This window comes from Lissotriton helveticus, chromosome 6 (genome assembly GCF_964261635.1).
Source record: "Lissotriton helveticus chromosome 6, aLisHel1.1, whole genome shotgun sequence".
NCBI classification, from domain to species: domain Eukaryota; kingdom Metazoa; phylum Chordata; class Amphibia; order Caudata; family Salamandridae; genus Lissotriton; species Lissotriton helveticus.
Genome location: NC_136067.1, coordinates 1,494,313,244 through 1,494,336,054, shown reverse-complemented (window position 1 = coordinate 1,494,336,054; position 22,811 = coordinate 1,494,313,244). Strand labels below are relative to the sequence as shown.

Genomic DNA, 22,811 nt, shown 5'->3' with positions numbered 1-22,811 from the left:
CCGTGCCTGGAGCTGATATGATTGACTTGTCCGCATCATTTATTGGAAGTGGCCTGTCGACTCTAAAGGGAGATGCCTTGTCACAACAGCTTGCAACCCGTGCTAAGGCAAAAAAATTACCAACTACGGGGAAAATTTATGGTCCCCCGCCGAACAAAAAGCGACGGAAAAGGAGGGATCCATTGCAACCTAAACTGAGCTGCTGTGACTTTGGCAAAAATTTGTCTATAGTTGTTAAGAATCCTTGTGTTATTCAATCTGATTCTGAGGGGTTGGACATTATTTCTGTATCCCCAGTTCCATCTAATATCCCTATAGACAAAGAGGTAAATAGGGAGCCAAGCGAGCCAGTCAATGTTCATACTGAGAATAGGGGCCCTGTGTCCCTTCAAGATATTGAGAACCTGATTAGATCATATTCTGTATCTATCTTGGAGAGGTTAACGGAGGTGGAGTGTAGGCTGTCTAAAATTGAGATTGCACTGCCTAAAATAGATCTTGTAGGCCATATAGATGTTAATCAAGCAGATATTCATGCATTTAAGGGTGTATCTCAAGTTTTGTCATCTGTTGTGCAACCTCCTCCCCCTATTGCTGCTTATGTTGTTCCTACCCCTCCCTTAATTTTACCTGTACTAAAATCTTCGGGGAACCCAGTACCAGCTTCTGCTCACCATCAAGCTAATTTTAGATTTTCACATGAGAAAACTGGTGATCAAATGCTGGGGTCTGTTGTTAGCAAGACCAGTGTTAATACATCTAAAAACTCTGGTAATATAACTAACCTAGCTTTAACAGACTTAACAAGGGAAGCGAGGGAAACCAGACGCACCTGGGGGAAACCTAAAAGGGTTCCATTGCCTGAACTTCCACCAGAGGCAGTACCCTATGTGGTAGTCCTAACAGGTGTGCCGGCCCTTGAACAAAACAAGAGGGAGGGCTTCTTCCAATTAAAAAATAAGATAACGCACTGGTTGAGAACACATAGGCCTATTGCAAACTATGTCAATGGGGACATAGTTCATGTCCGACGCCTCGAATGGTTGGGGGGTAGAACCAAAGATATTGAAGGAGATGTAGTGGTTGTCAACTTTAGGGATCCAAATGCTGTCCACTACATATTGAACTGGCAGACGGGGAGTTCTAATAGCACTATAATCCCTAGACCTCTAACATATTTTTACCCAAGGTCAGTGGTTTTTCCATCTCATCTTCCCCTTTTACAGGGGTCAATCCAAACCCAGCCACTCAACCGCTCAACTGTACAGAATGTTGGGAACAGTCACTGCTATCAGTACCCCCCGATCTATCAGGGTATGGGAAACATGCCTTGCGTCCCTTGCCCTGTAACGGTCCCTGACCCCCTGGGGTGGTACTCTGTCCCAGCTAGTCACTATAACTCCCAAAGCCTTCAAGATAGAAGGATGGACCACCTGAAACCCTTCACGCCACTTGAGACGTCCAATCGCTTTGATGTCTTCAGTGGCCTCGATGTTTGTGATTGAAGTTTGTTGGGTGGGGGGGTCGAGGGAGGGGACCCAAGGAACCATACTGAAATGAAGGTTGGAACAGAGTGTAACATATCGCCAACGGTTGTATCTCGAGCCTTGGGTAGAGATGTTACACGTTGGGACAACATTCCTGAAGAACGGGCAGGACTAATTCCAACTATAAGTTATTTACCCTCTGAGGGAATATCTCCGGGAATTCAACAAGTAACATGTACTGGTGATGAGATGTCAAGGGTTAACACTGTTATGTCCTCTGCATTGGGGATTTCGGTTAAGCTTGTTAGCTGGAATGTAGCTGGGGTGGCCAGCAATTTGAGGGACCATGACTGGGCTGCTTTTGTGGAATCCTTTGATTTTTGTCTACTTCAGGAGACCTGGGCAATCGATATTCCACATAGGGTGGGCTATAAGACTTTTGGTATTGGTGCAATCCCATCCAAAAGTGGTAGGCCGTCTGGGGGCCTCCTGATTTGGACAAGGATCAATTTAAGGGTTGATATAGAGGTGATAGACACAAATTCTGCAGATATCCTAGCATTAAAAATAACCACCCCCAATGGGAAGAAATTAATCCTAATAAACATCTATAATAGGCCAACCCCGTCAACAAAGGAATCCTCTACTGTTTCTAAATTGGATTGCTTTTTGAGGGGGTTGAATCCTGGGGAGGATCTTATCATCTTGGCTGGGGATCTAAATTGTGACTATGAACCAGTGTTGGGCATAAGTGAGATTTTTGAGGAGGAAGATCAGGCGAATAAAATCCCCCTCCTCGAGAGTAGCAAATCTGTGAAATGTTCCATTCTGGCTCTGCAACTGATCAAATTATGCACAGAGCATCACCTTAGGGCCTGTAATGGCCGGTTACCGTCCGACACCACAAAAAAACCTACCTTTAGGAGGAACACATATAGGAGTATCTTGGATTTTGTAATAGTTTCTATCCCTCTTTGGTCGTATCTCATTGATCTTGAAATAATGGAGAGGGCCGAAAGTGACCATTTTCCACTTAACTTGTCACTAAATGCTGTTTTATTTAGCGACCCGTCCCCTCCTACCAACATTGAGGGGGGTGTCGGGGATGGTATTGATATTCATATCAGTAACAACAGGAGATCGCTTAAATGGCCATTTATTTTGGATCATGGTGATATCCTAAGTGAAATATATTCACTTTTTGCGGGCACCTTTGCTGCGTATCTAAGCTTAGCTCCTGAGGAGGAAGCAAGAACTTCCTTCCAGACCATACATTTGGAGTTCTTCAAAAAACTAAAATTATTGGTAACTAAAATGCCCAAAAAATCCCAGCAGAAGACCCAGAACTTGTCACACAGCAAGCCCTGGTACGATAGACTGTGCAGAGAGTCTAAGAGGGAAATGTTACTCGCTATTAAATCCAAATCGCAATTGGATGTTAAGATAGCTAGAAGTAACTACAAAACTACCCAAAGGACTGCGAAAATTGAGTGGGAGGAAGCAAAGTGGGCGGAATTACTGTCAGCTGCAAGATCACGAGATACTGTATCATTTTGGAAGCTGATAGCTAATGGGAACAAGGTGGGAAGGGTGATTAGAGACACATTCTTAGACGAGCAAACGTGGGTAACCCATTTTACTAATTTGTATACGAAATATGATGATCCTCACACAGCATCTACTGTAGCATGTCATGAACTTCCAGTGGATCCGCTGGTCTTTACCTTGGGGGAAACAGAGCTGGCTATCAGCCAAGTTAAAAATGGGAAAGCCCCAGGTTTGGATAAAATCCCCGGGGATCTTTACAAGCACGACCTGAAAATATGGGCACCATATATCAACTACCTATGCAACGAACTATCTCAAAGTTTGGAATTTCCTGAAAGTTGGAAAGGAGCTGAAATTGTTTTAATATTTAAAAAAGGAGACAGAAAGGACCCCTGTAATTATCGTCCAATAAGCTTAATGGACATCCTTCAGAAAATTTACTCACGCCATATTTTATTTAGAGTGAGTAATTGGTTGGACGAAAAATCATTTTTAACTAAATTTCAAGCCGGGTTCAGAACTAAAGTCAGCACTATAGATCAGTGCTTTAGATTCTGCTGCCTCTACTGGAAGTACGTAATGATAAAGAAGGCCCATTTGTATGTTGCCTTTGTTGATTTAAGGGCAGCATTCGATTTGGTGCCACGTGATCTTCTGTGGAAAACGCTGAGTGCAGCGGGCATGCCAAACAATATAGTAGCTCAAATCATAAAATTACATGAGGGGAACTTTGCGAGAATTAGATGGGGACAAAATGGCGAACTTTCACGGAAAATTCCAATTGAACGTGGAGTTCGCCAGGGATGCGTTTTGGCCCCCACGTTATTTTCAATTTTCGTGAATGATATTCCCTCTTATTTAGATAAATGTAAAAATGATGCACCTAAATTGAATGGCGACAGGGTAGCATCTCTATTGTTTGCTGACGATACTATTCTGATATCCCAAACTAAAAATGGCCTGCAGATTTTATTGAATACTTTTAATAATTATTGTTGTCAAAAGGGGCTTGAGATTAATGTAAAAAAAACGAAATACATGGCCCTTAATCCAACCAAACCAGATAAGGGTTGTCTATCTTTGAAAGGGATAAAGTTGGAATCAGTGCCTCACTTTTCATATTTAGGGGTGACGCTTGACTGTAACTTTACCTGGAAAGCTCAAATGGAAAAAAGCAAATTGTTATTTGCCCAGAACGTTAAACCAATTCTCAGAGAGCAAAGCTTAAGCACCAGCAAAGCGGTACGTCCCGTCATGGAACTTTTTAAATTTAAGGTTCAGTCCTCAGTGCTATATGGTGCTGAACTGTGGGGGCCAGGCTCCAAGGAGACTTTTAGCATCCACGATAACAACTTTATGCGTAGCTTGGTTAGGGCTCCGAGAGGAACCCCATTAGTACCCCTGCAACTGGACCTTGATTTTAAAAGAACTGACCATCATGTTCTTATTAGACCGCTTATGCTCTGGGTAAGATTGTGGCACGTTCCTGAGCTTCAGGTATATAGAGAAGGGCTGATAGAGATTATGGGGTTGGATAGTAACAAAAAAATCCTTTGGCTAACACATGTTAGGACTTGGCTTAACTTTATAGGCCTGAAACACTTTTGGGAGCATCCCGACCAGCTCCCATCTAATCCCAAATTAGTCCTGAAAAAAGCCTTTTGGTCCTATGTAGCAAATATGGCTGTAAACTCTAGCACTAGTGGTTCATTAGTATCAAAATTTTTAAGTTTTAAGGGTGAACCCCTGTATGAGTCCTTTATGGACGAGATAGAGCCTCCACTTGCCAAGACACTTTTTTTAAAGTTCAGATATGGAAATCTGCGACTGAAATCAACTTTGTCATGCTGGGCAAGGAACCGTGACCCATTGGCTGAGGAATTGGACAAAGTTTGTTCACTTTGCGAATGCAACCAAATTGAGAATGTGCAGCACATTCTCTTTTTTTGTCCCATCTATTCCCATGAGAGGAAAAGATGGATCAAGCCGATATGCCTTCTATTAGGCTTGAGGTCCTGTGATCAGGCTCTGAGAATTTTGACCACTAATACTTCCCAACAGATTATATTTAGTGTCAGTAGATTTTTACTTGCCATTTGCTACCGTAGGAAAAAAATAGGTCTTCAGCTGTAAATTTAACCTCTGACCTCTATTCATATTGTCCTATCTATGGAACTGATTTGTTTAGAATAGCATTAACTGCATTAGACAATTGAATTTGCTTATAGAATTACTGAGGTGTCCTCCCGTCTCATATGTTTCTTATTGTTATGCTCCATGAATATTCAACTTTTCTTGCATAGTCAAATAGAATGTACTTTACACTTTATTTTTAAGTGATTGTCCTAATTTTATTGAAATGTAATTTTTAATGAAATGTAATGTCTAAATTGTTCTTTTATGGCGTAACGCCGAAATAAAGATTTGGAATTGAATTGAATTGATTCTTTAATTGCGATTTTTAAGGAATCGCAATTAAAGAATCTCTATTGAGGAATTGTTTCCCATTCATGCCTAAGGGCCTAGAGGCCCATAGGAATAAATGGGAATTGCAATTGCATGCACGATTTGAGAGTACCCAATAGGTACTCGCAAATTGCGAATGAAATTTCAAGGGTGCCAAAAGAACACCATGCACCCAAGAGCATTTTTCAAAGAAATCGCAAATTACTATCAACTTTAGATTGAAATGAAATGAAGATGGACGGTAATTTGAGATTCCTATTTGTGAAATCGCAAATTTTTACTGTTTAATGCATTGCATTTACGGAATTGCAAGTTGCGATTCCTTAGATGTAATCGCAATTTAAGTAATCACAAACTTTGCGACTCCTTAAATTGCGATTTTTGCATTTGGGATGATGCATCGCAAATGCAAAAATAAAGGTTGCAAAGGGGCAGATTCTGCGGATCTGCCTGTTTGCGACCGGTTTTTATGTTGATGCATATGGCTCTTTGTGTTTTCTCCCCACTGTGGAGATAATTTTTCCCAACACAGAAACTGATTTCTCTAAACAGCACTTTTTGCCTACCACCCTGGAAAATGTTTCACTCCTGCCCTTGTCTGAAAGTATAAAGTAAATTTAACCCTTTTACAGTACAGGAAGGAATTGAAAAGGGGATGGTGAATTTCCCTTAAGCGTGTAATTTTGTCAATGTGCACAAAATTACAGGGCACTACGGTCCTGGAACTAACACTTTCAATCTACTTTCAACCAAAATATGGAGATTTTTAGGGTGGTGGTAGAATCAAAGCCTTGCTAGACTCCAAACCCTGAAATAATGAGTCCTAGCATAACCAAAGAGGCTTTTATCATAGCTCTGTTATGAAAATGCTGTCATAATTTCTCACTGCATGGCAACAAAAGAGACAAGTGAATTTTTGTACAGGACACACAGATGTCTGATGCATCACATCCCTTAGACATGTATACATTTTATGAATTCTACATCCCTGAATGTAACAGTGCCATAAACGCACTTGCAAGATAAGCTTACAAAAACTGATGGACCCCCCACCTCCCTACCCTCCCCCCCCAGTCCAGATTGAAAGCATATTCCTTTCTATCCAAACTCTACATTTTCTGAATAGATCCCTTTCCATAGAAACAATTTAGGTTACTTCAAATAAGATTAGGTCCTTTAGGTCACGTGTGCTTCTCACCAACAGTCTTACCATCTAGTTCTAGTTTCAAGCTCTAGTTGCTTACATATTCTGAATCATTTCTTTTAAACTTATTGTAAAACAAGACCACAATTTGTACATGTACATCACAAAGCACATACCCAAGTGCTTTTGCAAATAGCAGAGTATTTAATCTCATACTTGCTCTCACATTCATATGTGTATGAAGATTTTACTATACTATGCTAGAAAATAAAAAAAATATGAAAAAATTACAATTCCCAGGAAGCCAATTTCACTCTTTTTCCCCAGTCAGTTACAACTACTATACCTTTTCAGAACAATGTTCTCTACCTATCAAAATCTTTTTATTTAAATGTCCTCAAAATATGCTGGATGTTTTGTCTTCCAACTTCTCATTTTCTCACTGCGCCTTCCACCTTCAACTGGAGTTACCAAAAATAACATGGAACACTCCAACTTTAAGTTCTTCGCATATGCTTTGTTTCAGAATAAAGATGTTGACTATTTCCATAGCACCAAACTTTTATAAACAGACTAAGGCATGCAATACTTTCCTTGCAAATATCATACACCAGGATTACAATGAAATAATTCTGGTTCAACCTATCAATGCATTCTATTACTAGTACTCTTCTCCCAACCCATTTCTGGAATCAAATCATCCCGACACCATAACTGTACCAGGGAATGTTCATGTTACTTCGAGATTTTCTGTGCTTAGTCCATCTATCACGTCTAACACCATAATAGCAGATATGCTTAGAAGGATGAACCAAATTCCTATTATGGTAGGCTGATGTACCTGGAAATAGTTCTAGTGCATCCAGGCGATTGTATAAAGCTACAAATTTAATCTGACAAAAAACTTCCTAAAATGATAGAATAAAGGAAAAGTGAAAAGAGCGTTCAGGAACCCTTTGCTCCACAGAACGAAAAAATGCTCTGTGGGCTATCCCTGCAGTGCGCGGCACGAGTCTTGGGCAGTCTGGCTTAAAGTGTGTGTCATACTATAAGATTGCTGGGTTTTTAATGTTTTTTTTAAAGGGCAGGTTAAGAGAGAAGGGTTAAACAGACCTAGAACTATTTTAAGCCAGGTTCTTATTATTAGCTTTAATAAATACAAACAATATAAATCACTCATTGGACTTTGGAAAACTATTTTATGATAAAGCGTTATATGATTCAGCACAAAGGTGACGACATTCTATCATTTATACATTTTCTAACAAATCCCATGGAGAAGCACTCTCAATTATGCAATAAACAGCTGGTTGCCTGCTTTGTCCCTTCAAGATGGTTTCTGAAACAATGTGTTAATGTGCGATTCTAGAAAAAGAATATCTACTAGAACGGTGGAATCATACTCGGGCCTCCTTTACAGGAACAAGACGACTGAAGAGTTTGATTTAAGTGAAATTCATATCCGCATATTTCTAAGTGACCTGCCTGTAATATAAAAAGCAGCCTCTACATCTCAATATTTTTTAATTTCATGATCTTTGGCAAAAGCTGCCTACTGTGGGGAACAACTGGTCATTTACTGGGCACTTCAGTCAGTCAAGCAAATTTCCAGGATTTTGAGAACTGATGGTGTTTCACTGTAGATATGGTATTCACAAAAGGTTGACTTTGAAATGAGACATGTGTTGACAGATTTTAGGTGAACTGCATTTGATCAAGTGTAGTTGATCTATCCTGCCGTTTCATAAACGGACAGACTGGTTTAATTTGGATTGGGGATATTGGCTGGCTTTGGTAGAAGAAAATACACCTGGAGAAGTGTGGCTCATTGGTTAGAGCGGCAGACTCTGAAGCAGAGATCAGGCCCGGGACCAGGGTTCAAGCTCAGACGCGGCAGGGTCTTGAGCTCAATGTCCGCGGACTCGATAATTCTCGCCTCGGCGCCTACTCTAATCATGGGTCCCACGCTGCAACTCTGGGCAATAGCTTGCTTAATCTCCACAACGGCCCCTACAACACTAGGTGTCACCTAGGGGGTGCCCAGGAGGGGCTTCTCACAGGGAGAGCCAGGAAGGGTTCCACAGCGTTTTACAGCGCCGGGACACCCCGTTGGGGCAGCTGTGCGCTTTACAAAATACACTACATTTACATTTGTTGTTGTGAAATGACTATTTATCTGCTATGCGCGAGTAGAGTGCAATAAACCCCCCCATTGCCCCTCCCCCCCCCTAAAAAATAATAACACCACACAGGCTCCAAAATGTGTACATCCTAACTAACTCAAATGGAGAAACTCCCAGGTAACACCATGTAATTCTCTGATGCATATTTTGAGAAATCTGCCAAACGTCTTTATTTCTATATTTTATTTCTAAAAAAAAGCCTCAGCTCACATAGTCAAATTGTGCTCTTTGAGAGAAAGTCCACCCTTTCAATAATAGAGCATACTAGAGTGTGCTCGAACTATACATCACTCATCCATCACAGACTTCAGAGCTGCATTAAGCCAATATGATTGAGGAATTCCAAGTTCTGACTTAGAAGTAGACTTGAAGGTACTGAGGAAGTGACTAGATAAGAACCCAATATCAGTACCAGTCACACTCCTGAGCAAAGTCAGATAGATGTTTAAAACACCTCCCCTGATAAACCAGGGCAAGAGCACCAAAAAAAAAAAAGAAAACAGCTGACAGACCATTATTAAGCGACTGGAATCTGGTGTCCATGCTATAAGTGAATTGTCCAGACAGGTATCAATTGACCATGCCATGTATATTATTTGTTAAAATGATATCTATAGGCACATTTTCCACCTCATTATGGAGTGAGAATCTGGAATACAAAAGACACTTTGGGCCCCAATACAATGGCGGGCGGACCGTAAAGGAAAATGGGGCCAACCGCCAGAGGTGCGTCGGTCCCACGAGGTCAATTAGGATGCGCCCGCCACTCTGAAGGGCGCATTCTTGCCTTTAACATTGCGGTGGGCGGTGCTGCAAAAAGCACCCGCTACAGTGTTAAAGAGGCATGTTCTGCATTGCCATGCACAAAGTGACCGGCACCGCGCGGTGCCTGCCACCTTGTCTATGGTAGTGCTTCCTACCAACCCCCGGGGGCTCGTAACAGGTCCCCAATGCAATTTCTGCCTGCTCGGCACCTCCACCATATTGTGCCCCAGATGCGCACGGCAGCCAATCGTAACGATTGCCTGCAGGTAGGAAAGAAGCAGACGGGCTTTCTGTCCGCCACGGCACCCCCACCAAACTAATATGGCACGAGGTAATTCCGGTACAGATGGCGGGTGTATTGCCATCATAATAGGCCCCTTTGTGTTCAGCATTCCAGTAATATTTCCTCCACACAAAGGACACTTCATAAAGAATCCAGAGTGTTGGCTCTAGAGAAAAGGAGGAGGTGAAAAAAACCTCAGGAAAAAGGTTAAAAGGATGGAACATGACACTAAACAATAGAAGATGTCCAATGAAGCGGAAAAAGCCTCAGTGTTCAGGGATGATCCTCCTCTAGTAAGACTGAAAAAAAAACTGCTTCACTGACTGCACTGGATGATGGGAAGGATGGCAATCTCAGAATTCGTTAAAACGAGTGTCAATTAGCATAGTTAGTATTCCGTCAATTCGAGATACATTTTGCCTTTAGATGAAGGTTTTTATAAAGGGCCAATACAGTGATGTTTTCAGCCAAATGTAGTGTAGGTTCAATTAGGTTAGCTGGATGTTGCTTATGTTTTTTATTATATCGATTCAAAACACTCGTTGGGGAGCAGTCTCCTATAATATCTAAAGAAACCCCTGTAGGCTGTTAGGCCTTAAATAAGGGACTAAGGCAATGCTAGACATCACATTTTTGTTTTGCAAATCAGTTGTGTTTGGGAGATCATGCGAAAGCTGTAGACGTCACTCATTCTCTCTTATTGTTAAAGACAAGGGTTTTTTTTTGTAATGAGCATGTTTTTTCTATAAAAAAAAAAAACACACGTGTTCGGGGAACCCTGCAAGTATGATGGCATTCTCCTATGTATGACTATCAGGGAGAATCCCAAGAAAAAGAATGGTAAATGGAGACAGAGTGATAGCATTAATGCGCCGCTAAGTGGCAAAAAAATGGAGAAGAAAAAAAAAAAGAAAAGGACTTGGGCACTTTCTTACACGGCAATTTATATATTGAACATTTGAGGCCTAAAGAGTCAAAGTATTTTCAATTCTAACGTACGATTTAATAGTAAAATGGAACTGATGTTTTATCTTGATGGGAAGGTTTCTCTCAGATAAGAGAAATTAGACTTTATTGCGTATTTTTTTTTTTAATAAGCAAAGTATAACTTATGTAGCAGAACAAACTGTTTTAGCAGCTCCAATGTCAGTTACTACCCAAGACAATGGAATTTATTTTATAAGTTTCAGAAAGAAGGCTGAGTTTGCACTGCCTTGATACAAACTAAAGAACCACTAAATCTTAAATAGTAAAGGTTCATACAACTGAAATGATGGCTAGATGTAACATGGAAACTACTTAAATCTAAAGATAATTTTTTATAAAGAAAGAAATCACACAAGGTTTTCAGGAGTGCAGCATGTTACCAAAGAATATAATAGATTACATGATAAGCAGGAAGAATTTTGTGATATTTATGTTCAGAACAGCCCATAGATGTTTTGATTTTTTTAAATTAAATCTGGAGCAATTGTTAAGCCCCTATATGCAGTGATTTATTAATGTCCTAAAACAAAAGGCCACTGCATGGCATGAACAAGGTAATATTAGTCTTCTAAAAACACACACTTTCAAAGGACCCATTTAAACATCTTGTATCATTCACTGTAAACGTCATACAGGCTGCGATCAATTACATTTCTTTTTTATTCCGAAATGCAAATGCTCTAAACTCTGCTAGGGATTGTGAAGCATATAAATATGAATAAAGACCTATGGTATGACATTACTCTTTAGATACAATTTCTCATGCAGGAACTTCAAACCACTCAAAACACATACCCAATAAACAAAAGTAATAACGAAATAACAATACCTCTATGGTAGGATGAGTATTATGCTTGTATGCAGTGTACAAAGGAAATTGAATCTGAAAGATTTTCGCCACACATAGCAACAGTTTTTCTTTCTCATCAGTGCTCCATGAATTAAAAAGGTCAGTGCTCTTTGCAGACTCCTCTTCTGTTGGGTTACAATTTCTTGTTATAGATAATTTTTTCTCAACAAATTTGTGACTTTCAATGCTGTCATCATCCTCGAGACAGTCCTTTTCAACATTCAGTGCCTCTCCATCTTCATTATTCTTGTTTTGGCGTGAAGACTTTGTTTGACTAGTGCAATTTTTACAAAGCTGATCACGCAAAGTTTGAACCTGAGCAATCACCAAGTTAATAAGTGCACATATAACTTGATTAAAGATCTCCAAGTGCTTGTACTCCTTGAAGCAACAGAGGCATTGCCTGCAAAAAGAACAAAATGTCAGGCATTTCACATTGAGGAGACAGTGTTTGCTTTTATTAAGATGGATGGATTTTAGTGTACACTGAATGGAAAACATTTCGGTATTGAGAAAGAGCTTGAGCATACATCCAAAGTGCCCCTCTTTCTAAGTAACGGTTCACATTTCGAGAGCAGACTTTAGCAGTCGTTCATATATTTTATGTTGCTGGTCCATTTTTTGGGCAACATGATTTAGAATGGAGGAAATGCTCAATCAATGCCTCTATTAACTAAGATGCATCTCTTATCAAATCGAACGTTTGGATAATACCGTGGAGTGCTCATACAACGAACACCAAGCTAACATACACTTTCACTCAAAATCTAAGAATCTGGCATTACTATCCCACTATTTAAACAAGCCACACTTAAAACTATGCACGTAAAAAAAAAAGTTGTAACATTGCTTACTTTTAATCACTTTCTAATGCACACTACTATACTACAACATGCTTTAAACCAATACCTAGAGACATCTAGATGTCTCGAGTACTGCATGAAATACTACTTAGCACACATCTGCAGGCAAGAGAAGTGAGCTAAGCAGAGACAGATTTTACCCAGCCTTGCCAGCAGTGGGGAGCATACTGCCTTGGAGCAGACTCCACTAGTAGTTGAGAAGGAAGCTGGAGAAATTGCTACAGGAAGAAAAGCAGTCCGATCTGACTGAAGTTGTGGAACTGGTGTGAAGCCTTTTCAACGGACCCTGTGAAGTCACTGGTAACTAGACCATATCCTATGTGGATACTGTTGCTCAACACTGGTGTTCACCCAAACAAGTGCACTTGAACTGGATAATCAAAATTCATTCTTTTGGAAACACCCCATGCAAAGCGAAGTCAAGCACTAAATAACAATAGGAAGTACATTAATAAATAAATAAATAAAATATGCATCCCATCAGTACTATACCTTCAAAGAATAATAGTACTTGTACAACAAATTACGTACCTTCGTTAACACCTTATATGGGAGAGAATCTAGACGCAGATTCCTTACCTCGGAATTACCTCCAGGGTCAGATTGGATCAGGAAATTTTTTAGCAGTACCCCTGTGCGCCAGTAGGTGACATCGTTTGGCTCCATGTAGTTACCACAGAGCACCGACATCTGTTTCGTTTCATTACATTTTCAAGTCAGAAGCGTGGAGTCACAAAGAATGATGATGAACTGGTGTGCATCACTATAGTCCTCAAGATGACCCAATGCAGAAATCTGTTTGCGGGGAGGCTGGGAGGGTCTGTAAGGGATCTGCTGCTAGATAGAGTCTCTACCAGATAAGATTTTACAGAAGGTAAGTAACTTGCTCATCTGATAAGACTTCTAGACACAGATTCCTTCCCTTAGAACACATACCGAAGTAATACCTCTCCAGAGGTGGTTTGCCAACAGATTAGACCATAAAGTCCTGCCGGACCTAACAGGTAAAGTGCTCGATACAACAGACCTGACCGTCCAGGTAGTAGTGCTTCGTGAAGCTGTGTAAAGATGCCCACGTTTCTGCCTGATAGATTTCCAAGACGGGTACTCTGCGAGAGAACACAGCGGTCGCAACCTTGGCTCTGTTGGAATGAGTGCACAAGCCCTCAGGGGATTGCTTCTTAGCCAATGGGTAGCAGATTTTTATCCAAAGCACAATTCATAGCAAGATGATCCATTTCTTCACAACCTAGTCTTTCTTACCCCTGCCAATACCCCACCCTAATATATCCAACAAAGGGTTGATCGTCCACCTGGAGCTCTCTGGATCACTGTCCCTTCTAGCTGACCTTAAGGGCACCTGAAAAGCAATTCTGAAGGTTAATATAGGCAATTTTGCAGTGACTTGAAGGGTGCTCACATAAGGAATGTTAGGACCAGATGGAAGTCCAGTTGGGGCACGATAATTGGTACTGGGGAAAAGAGATGTTGAAGACCCTTAAGAAATCAAGACACAACAGGTGACCTGAAAAAGTGACTTGGAGGAAGTGACCACAGCTTGGAACCAAACCAAGGGGAGATGGACAAATTTGCCAAGGCCCTCTCTCAGACTGGGGGCTCACAGTATGCCGGTAGAGTGGATGACTTGGGGCACTGAGATCTTGGATATGGTGCCCATTCAAGTACAAAGATCTTCCTTAAAGCTATTCAATCCCCACGGAAGGCTCTCAAAACAACAATTGGTAAGGTGGTGGTCCTCTAGCAGAATCTCTGCAAAACCATGGACCATGTAGCAGAGGCAGAGGGCCATATCACAGCTCTGGAGGATAGGGTCAGGGAACATCACCAGACAATACAGAAGTGAAAAAATTCTGCAGGGGAAATGGCCTCTAGTGATAAGGCTTTCGATCCGTGGGACTTCAGTTGAATGTGAAGGGCACACACACCCACAGTAGTTCCGGGAAACTTGGATAAGTGCTTTTGTATCTGCTAGTCACAATTCACCCTGTTTCCTGATGGGGTAAACCCATGGAACAAACACTCGTTCAGAAACCTCCCTGCAGAGACCTGGCTCATATTCACCCCCTTCCTCAATTACACACACAGGGACCTCATCCTCTGGGCAGTAAGAAATGTAGCCTAGGTGCGGTATCGGTCCCACAAAGGTATAACCTTTCCAGACTAAACTAAACAAGTGTAGGAGCACAGGAAATCATATGAGCAGGAGAAGAAAAAGCAGTGTGCAAGGAAGATAAAATACACACTGCTGAACCCCTCCATGAGGAAGGTCATTTATCAAAAGGAGACTCTAGTGTTTGACCACACAGACCAGGTGTGGGAAAGGATGTCACAGCATGCCCCACTATCAGCTGGAAGAGGCCTAAATCAGTGTGGTTGGTGGGAGAGAAAAAAGGTATAGAGAGCAAGAAGACAGAGCAAGAAGACAGAGCGAGAGAGAGCGAGAGCGAGCGAGAGAGCGAGAGAGAGCGAGAGAGAGCGAGAGAGAGCGAGAGAGAGCGAGAGCGAGAGAGAGCGAGAGAGAGCGAGAGAGAGCGAGAGCGAGAGAGAGCGAGAGCGAGAGAGAGCGAGAGCGAGAGAGAGCGAGAGCGAGAGAGAGCGAGAGCGAGAGCGAGAGCGAGAGAGAGCGAGAGAGAGCGAGAGCGAGAGAGAGCGAGAGCGAGAGAGAGCGAGAGAGAGAGAGCGAGAGAGAGCGCGAGAGAGCGCGAGAGAGCGCGAGAGAGCGCGAGAGAGCGCACGAGAGCGCACGAGAGCGCACGAGAGCGCACGAGAGCGCACGAGAGCGCGAGAGAGCGCACGAGAGCGCACGAGAGAGACAGAGAGAGAGAGAGAAAAAAAACAACTTTGGGCATCCCAGCTACTGGTCATCAATGAGAGGTGGTATAACCTGCAAAGTGATCCGGCTTACGCGGTGGAGCAACTCTTCCTGGAGGTATATCCACTGCTGGATCTCCTGTATAGTAACTCTACCCTGGAATCCCTCCACTCCGGCCAGTCGCACGGTGATCCAGATATGGAGATTCGTCTCTAGGCCCATTGGTTGGTGGGGTATGCTGACGTGCGAGACACCCCTCTGGTGGGGCACGTGCCTCTGACCGGTCTCGACTTTGCCCGGATTCCGTCGTTGGGACACTATAGGGATCTCGACGCTGGGTGATGTGATGCGCGGACCCACACTTAAATCCTTTCAAAGGCTGCAGGAGGAGTTTGACCTACACAAGTCCCAATTCCATAAATACATCCAGCTTCGCCACGCTCTGTCTCCCCTGATTAAAAAACTTACGATGCTACCAGAATTTCACCCACTGGAGGGTAGACTGTAGATGTGTGATCTGGGAGGACATAAAATCCGCCAACTCTATCAGAGACTGACCACACATACCAAGACAAACCTGGGCAGCGTGAGAGGCAGATGTACCGACCCTCTCAGACGACGACTGGACTGAAGCCCTTGCCAGCCCCTTGAGTTGATAGAATTGTTCTTTCCTGGACTGACTTACTGTATATCGTGAGAGGAGGCATAAACCTTAGAGGCAGCTGTTACTCTGGAGGAACTAAGGCTTGCACTCCAGGAGCTTAATGCATCAAAGGCACCTGGGGGGGCCCTTCCTGCTGAGTTTCTCTGTGGCACTTGCTAAAAACCTGTTAGAGGTCTTCTTGGAAGCTAGGACGGTTAGGGCTCAGCCTCCTACTTTGCGCAAAGGTGTCCTCTGTATCATGGTGAAGCCAGGAGGTGCCCCAGGGAACCAGTCTACTTATTGTCCCCGGACTACAATCAACTCAGATGTTATAGTACTCTGTAAAATACTTGCGAACCGATTGTGTGTAGTAGTGGCTGGCTTGGGTCACGAGAACAATGCAGGTTTATGCCAGGTTTATGCCACCACATAGTACGACCCATTATCTCTGGAGACTGGCAAATTTCTCGCATGAAACCGATGACGGGGATCGGGATATGGCCTTAGTGTTGATAGAGAGAGAAGGCCTTCTATACTGTTAGGTGCCCTTACCTTATGGCAGTGCTCAGGGCAATGGGATTTGGCCCAGTGTTCCTAGGTTGTGTACAATTGTTATATAAGGAACCCTTGGTGAAACTGCGGGTGGGAGGCAAGCTTTCTGAAGCCTGGGTGGTTGGGAGGAGCACCACGTAGGGTTACTCTCTCTCGATATTCTTGTTCGCATTGGCCGTGGAGCCCATGACGATCTTATTGCGCAGGGAGCTGGAGCCTTGGGGTATACAGGTGGGTGAACGTAAACCTGATATTTCCTTACATGCAGCACACGTAGACTTAGAAAGAGGGAAAAACTAGGAGAAAAACATATTTCTCCTTGTTACATTTTCAATTAATTCAGTTCAAGATGGATTCTATATGAAATCTCACTTGTACACGCTTTATAGTCTGTAACGTTCCACCACCCATAAAAATATTATTGGCCATGATATAATGGACACCAGACATTTGGTTAATTTTGTTTACTAACGGTTTGGTCAGAAGGAAGGGCTAATACATGTTTTAAAGTCATGTTTAGAAACTTCCACTTTAAATAAATATCAATGCAATGTTGTGATCCAATATACTACATTGAAATACTTCTATGTGTTAAATAAACACTTTCTACATGTTAAGGTTATATTTTGTTTTCTTTGTAATTTCCATCCCAAATATTCTGAAGATTCTCATGTTCATTGGCTCTTAGGAATGAGCCGGGCCATTGGTCTCAACTGCAGAGCCATTTCAAGAAATGGACAGAGTGGACAATTGCTCATGGCCCAATTTTCCAAGGGACCAGCCCCTGCTTGCCCTCTAGAAGCACCACCAATGGACCATGACACAAGCAGAGCTTGCCAGGTAGGTTTGGCACTCCTTATTATACCACTTGATAGTGCTTCCTCTGTTTCAGGCCGCTCTTCTGAGATTACTCCCCATATACGCAATACTTTCCGATACTCATGGAGGGCCCATCCGATTTTATCAATTGTTCCTCCTTGTTCTACTTTCCCTTATTTGTCCAGTTCTTAGCAATGACCCTTTACCAATAGAGAAGCACTAGTCCGGAAACTGTGGTTTCATTGGACATTATTTTCACATTTGAGGGGGCCGGGCTTTTAATGAAAATCTCACGGGTCTTATCACCATCTATGTAAACACGTGTCTTAATGACGCAAATTTGTTACAAGGATGTAAACAATATTTAGAGAACAGCATCAGAGGTGATAATATTAGGAGAATGACACTGAGCTCTTGGGGCATGATATTCAAAAGACGAAATCAACATAATTTTAAGCACAGGTATTTGATCTGCATTTAAGTCATTTAAGAAAAAGGGCATTGGTAAAACTAGAGCGATGCGGGTGAAGAGGGAGGAACCACCAGATGGGAGCAAAGGGAGGGTGAGAAGAAGAAATAGTATCTTAATCACAGCGTGAGTAACGGATGGGCACTAAGTAAGTTAAACCAATCCGTGCTTGGTCCGTGCTACACTGAAAGGAGCGGAAGGGAAACTTGGCCTGGACTGGCCAATTGGGAGGCAACAAAGAGGAGTGACACAAGCTAACAAATGACAAGCAATGGGCAGGCATAATGCCCATTGTTGTAAACAATATCCTGCAAACAAAAGTGCATGCACGGTGACCGGCTCAACCTAAAAATTAAAATTGTTCTATGATGCAGTCTTGGTCAAACACAGGTTTTTCCCTGCAATAAAAAAATGTGCTTGCTCTACAACCACAAATGATCCATGCATCCTCAGTTATGAACACCTATTGTTGAAGAAATGAGCAAGAGAAAGTTTATTTTATTCGAGGGGTTTGCAACAAGAAACCCCTCAATTCTCAATTCCAGAGATGGCAAATGACACAAGGCGGACCAGGACACCACTTTTCCATAGCCAAAAAGCTTTATAATATGGTGCTCACACATTTATATAAACAGCCTCTTAATTTGATAGAGCCTTATCAATATTGTTTAAAAATGTGTACCATGTAATAAAAAAAAAATGTGCACCGTGTGCTAAATCACAGCATACCTTTGTGTCCATGAGTTTATGTAGGCAAATATTTTGATGGCATGTTCTTTTCTGAGCTTTATTCCATCTCCCCCTTCAACGTCCGAAACTAAGTAGAAAAAAGAAAATAAATGACTTTAGCAGTTACATAGTTTGATAAATGCAATCAAGTCGCACAGAAACAAGATCTTTGAAACACGATGTTGAACTAGCATCCTCAAACAATGCAGAGAAGGAACAAAGCTCAGAACAGCAAGCTGAATCAAAGGTTTTCTTGAATTAAAACTAAATTATTACAGATCATTCCTCCCTTACGGAAAACAGAAACTAGGTTCATTAACATAAAGGGGCATAATATGCAAAAGTGATTACCATACATCCACCAATAAATAAATAAAAAATTCGCCAGCTGTAATAAAAAAAAGCAGCTATACTGTAGCTGTTTGAGCTATGGTTGGGGGGCGGGGTGCTTCTTTCCTCTCAAAACTCCACTTAAGATTTCCAGAGGCACTTCACTGGTTTCAAAGCTGAAAACAGCTATTAAAATGAAAGAAGAGAAATCATAAAAATTAGCACGCAATGTCTGGCGGGCTCTGCTAACGTTGTGCATTGGTGCACTGTACACCAATTCTGGGCGTTGGTGCTTTCTTTCTGTAACTGTGCATGAAAGTACACAGATCTTTTATATTGTCAGCTGTCCAAAGTCACCATGCATACTATCATATGTAAGAAATCTTCAATTCCATCCACAAAATTTAATTTTGATGTTAAAAAGTCAATTACCATTCAGTCTTGATTCTACGGGTAATTCAAACGATTCTGCATTTACATTTTTTCCTTTTAAAAGACAACGTTCTCAAACAGTTCTTTAATTCAAGTTCATTGACCACATTTATTGTTTTTCCATTTTAAAATTATCAAGTTAAATTATCTCACCAAAGTGCATTCATTATACTTCAAACAATTGTGAAAATGCATGAATAGTAATCAAATATCAGAATAAAAAAGTCCACAAGATGAATAGAGTCTTAAATTCAAGGTCCCATTGAGGGCGATGTGACCCGATTCAATTCTCTTAAATATTTCTAGTTCATTATGGTTCCATCGGCTATTAATATCTTTGTTACCCATCTCAGTTCAACGCAACAGTTTCAACCTCGTGTTACAGATAGGGCTCCTCAAATCAGGTATGCCTTACAATGTAAATTGAGAGTGGCCAGTTAAAAAAAAAAAAAAAACACCCCACAGTTTTAGGATACATTTACAAATCAATTTTGACTTTCCTTTATACCATACAGATAGTTCTGTGCATACATATTTTTATAATCACATCCATGTGTTCCGGAAGTTTTTCATTGACTTTAATAATATAAGAATACACCTTTTTAAATAATTTAACCTAAATATTTATCTAATCTGAAGTGTGCACCCATGGGTGTTATTCACAAAAAGAGCTTAACCTTGCACTACTCGATATGCTGGACGTTTTCTGGAAGATTTCTAAACAAATAAGTCATATAATTTGTTTCCTTTGGTGACCTTGTGGAGTGGTAAACCGGCCAATTAAGTTGCAAATTTTTGGCCACTATCTTCTCCTCCTCAAGTCAAGAATCTTGGATTGCTTTATGCTCCTATGCTGGTAGAAGTGAAAAGACAAACCTGGGGTTGCATGTATAATCTTCCCTCAAGGGGAGGCGTGGCTAGGAGCGTCAAGATGGCGGTCGCACCTTAGGTGTGCTCCGGACCCCTCCGTCATCCGATCGATCATCTGCCGCCATCGGGACCATCTGCTCCCTTTGGGTCGTTGGGTGCTGATTTTGGAGCGGGCAGGCCGGTCCTGCCTCTCGGACCCACCGAGTGGAAATCCTCAAGACGGGGGCCGCGGCGAGTCCCGATCCTCTGCCGCTCTGCTGTCCGTGATCGGTCCCACTCGCCTGAGGTAGGGGCTCCTTGTGTGGGGTGCTCCCCCCCCCCGTCCTGTGTGATCTCCCTGTTGCTCCTAGGGCCCCGGCCTGTGCCTCCTGGGTGGACCGCTGGTGGCAGAGACCTCCTGCCACCCCTTAGGATCTGGACAGGGGTCGCTGGTGCGGTGGGCCTGAGCCTGCTGGACATCTAGTTGAGGAGGAGGCCTTTTGTCATCAGTGAGGCCCACCTGGTTATCACCCGCGGCGCGGATCGCCGCAGGGGGGACCCCCAGTCCACCCCTTGGGCCGCAAACATACTCCTGGGACAACTGCTGGCATAGACCCCCCCAGTCCAGGACCCGGTGCCCTTCCTGGATCTCCTTATCTGCTGTGAGTTGTTGTCCAGCGGACTGTTCTGCAGCTCTGGCGGAAGGGGACCGGCATACGGCCCTTGACCGCGACCCTTCTCCTCTACCCCTCTCTGCTGGCCGCACCACCTGAGCAGCGGATTGGGCCATCCTGGGTCTCCGCACCGGCTGCTTGCACCCGACGGCTCCTAGTTCATCTCCGTTGCTTCGTCGGCCTCCCACTATGGGGTCCGGTTGGGGGTCTTTGGGAACCCCGTGCCTCCCCGAGGGCCGAACATGGGCAGAACGGACAGATCGGCGAAGGTCCCCGCCACCCAGACAAAAATGGACCGCTACACCATCTCAGATGTTGGGGCAACCAGGGGGTGGCTGAGCAGGAGGCTTTTTTTTCCGTACGTTGTAATGTTTCTTGTTGTTTTTTGTTTCGGCTGCCACGGAATGACACAAGCTACCAGTGGGAGGGAGGGGTGTGCCCCCGTAGCAAGAGAACGCACACAGGTAACACCTACCATGACCAATAACACTTCGCCCAGGGCATCTCTCCACGTGCTGTCGTGGAATGTGAATGGCCTTTTGGACCGGCACAAACGCACGGCGGTCCTAAGGTAAGCGCAGCGTCTCCACATAGATATCCTCATGCTCCAAGAAATGCACCTCTTGGGTAACTGCTGCCCCTTCTTAGCTCGCTATGGCACTCCAGTTTCTCCAGGGGCTCATGAGGGGTGGCCATCCTCCTGAGGCGCACCCTGCCCTTTGTCCTCTCCGATGTTATCCACGATCCTCAAGGCTCATCTGTGACAGTTTGCGGATCGCTGGCTGGTTCACCCCTCACTCTCATGTCAGTATATGCCCCCCCCCTCAATGCTCGTGTCCACACTTGCACACACTGCGGCCCTGTTGAATACTACGCCTGTGGGCAACATGGTTATTGCGGGTGACTTTAATGCAGTTTAAATCCCAGACCTCAACACAACGGGTCCTCCATCTGCTGCTCGAACGACGAAGGCGAAACAACTGAAGAACTGGTCTGAATCCCTGGGGCTCTGCGATGCATGGTGCACATGGCATCCCCGCAGCACCCAATTCACACATACCTCCGCGGCTCACCACACCCAATCACGCATAGATACGATTTTTGTCCCCGCGCCTGATTGTACTATGATTCTAAACGTCCGGATTTTGTCCAGAGGCAATTCCGATCACTCTCCAATACTCCTTAGCACAGGGGCTCCGCCTCCTTCGGCCCGCCAAACATGGAGGATGAATGCTTGGTTTCTCCAAGATAAAGAATTTAAAAAGGTGGTGGGGAAAGAACTTAAACAATACTTTGCTACTAATGAGGGCTCTGTAGCCTCCCATATGGGGTGTCGCAAAAGGTCAGCTCAAGATCCAGAGGCACTCACAGTTGCAGGAGATCTCTTCCAAGGAAGTGCAGGCGCTCCGCTTGGAACAGCTATTATCCACATCAGAGGGTGCCGCCCAGGCCCGACAACTTGCCCACATTCGGGATGATATGAGACAACTATCCGTGGACGCGGCTAAGCTCCTCTGGAGGTCCTCAGTGGCAAGAGTTTATGGTTGGGGGACAAGAATGGCACGATCTTGCTTAGACTGGCCACATATCCCAGGGCGAATCGTATTATCCCAGAGGTAGTTGATGAGACTAGAGTGGTGCAACGTGCCCCCCGTGGCAATGGCAAATACCTTCGCTGCCTACTACCGGAGGCTATACACAGCACACAGCCACCAGCGGTCCATCTCAGCTCTCCTTGACCGGAGTAGGGTGCGTCTTCCTAAGCTGGAAATGGCCGCTCAGAAAGACCTAGAACGCCCCATCGCTCTGGAAGAAATTGAAGAGGCGATCACCCTGGCCTCCCCAGGTAGGGCCCCGGGCGCCTTCCTCAGGAGTAGGCAGCTCGTTAAATGGGGAAGTGGTGAT

The 22,811-nt window shown here is 43.4% G+C and overlaps 1 protein-coding gene across 2 annotated transcripts in view; it reads right to left on the bottom strand.

Moving 5' to 3' along the window:
• Window positions 1-22,811, bottom strand: part of USP34 (ubiquitin specific peptidase 34) — a 2,681,755-nt gene that overhangs the window by 2,594,313 nt on the left and 64,631 nt on the right. For both annotated transcript variants that reach the window (XM_078649291.1, XM_078649292.1), the window contains exons 2-3: window positions 18,622-18,709; window positions 11,693-12,116 (exon numbers count right to left, since the gene is read on the bottom strand). In XM_078649291.1, coding sequence (XP_078505417.1) covers window positions 11,693-12,116; window positions 18,622-18,709 — 512 coding nt within the window. The remainder of the gene's footprint in view (window positions 1-11,692; window positions 12,117-18,621; window positions 18,710-22,811) is intronic.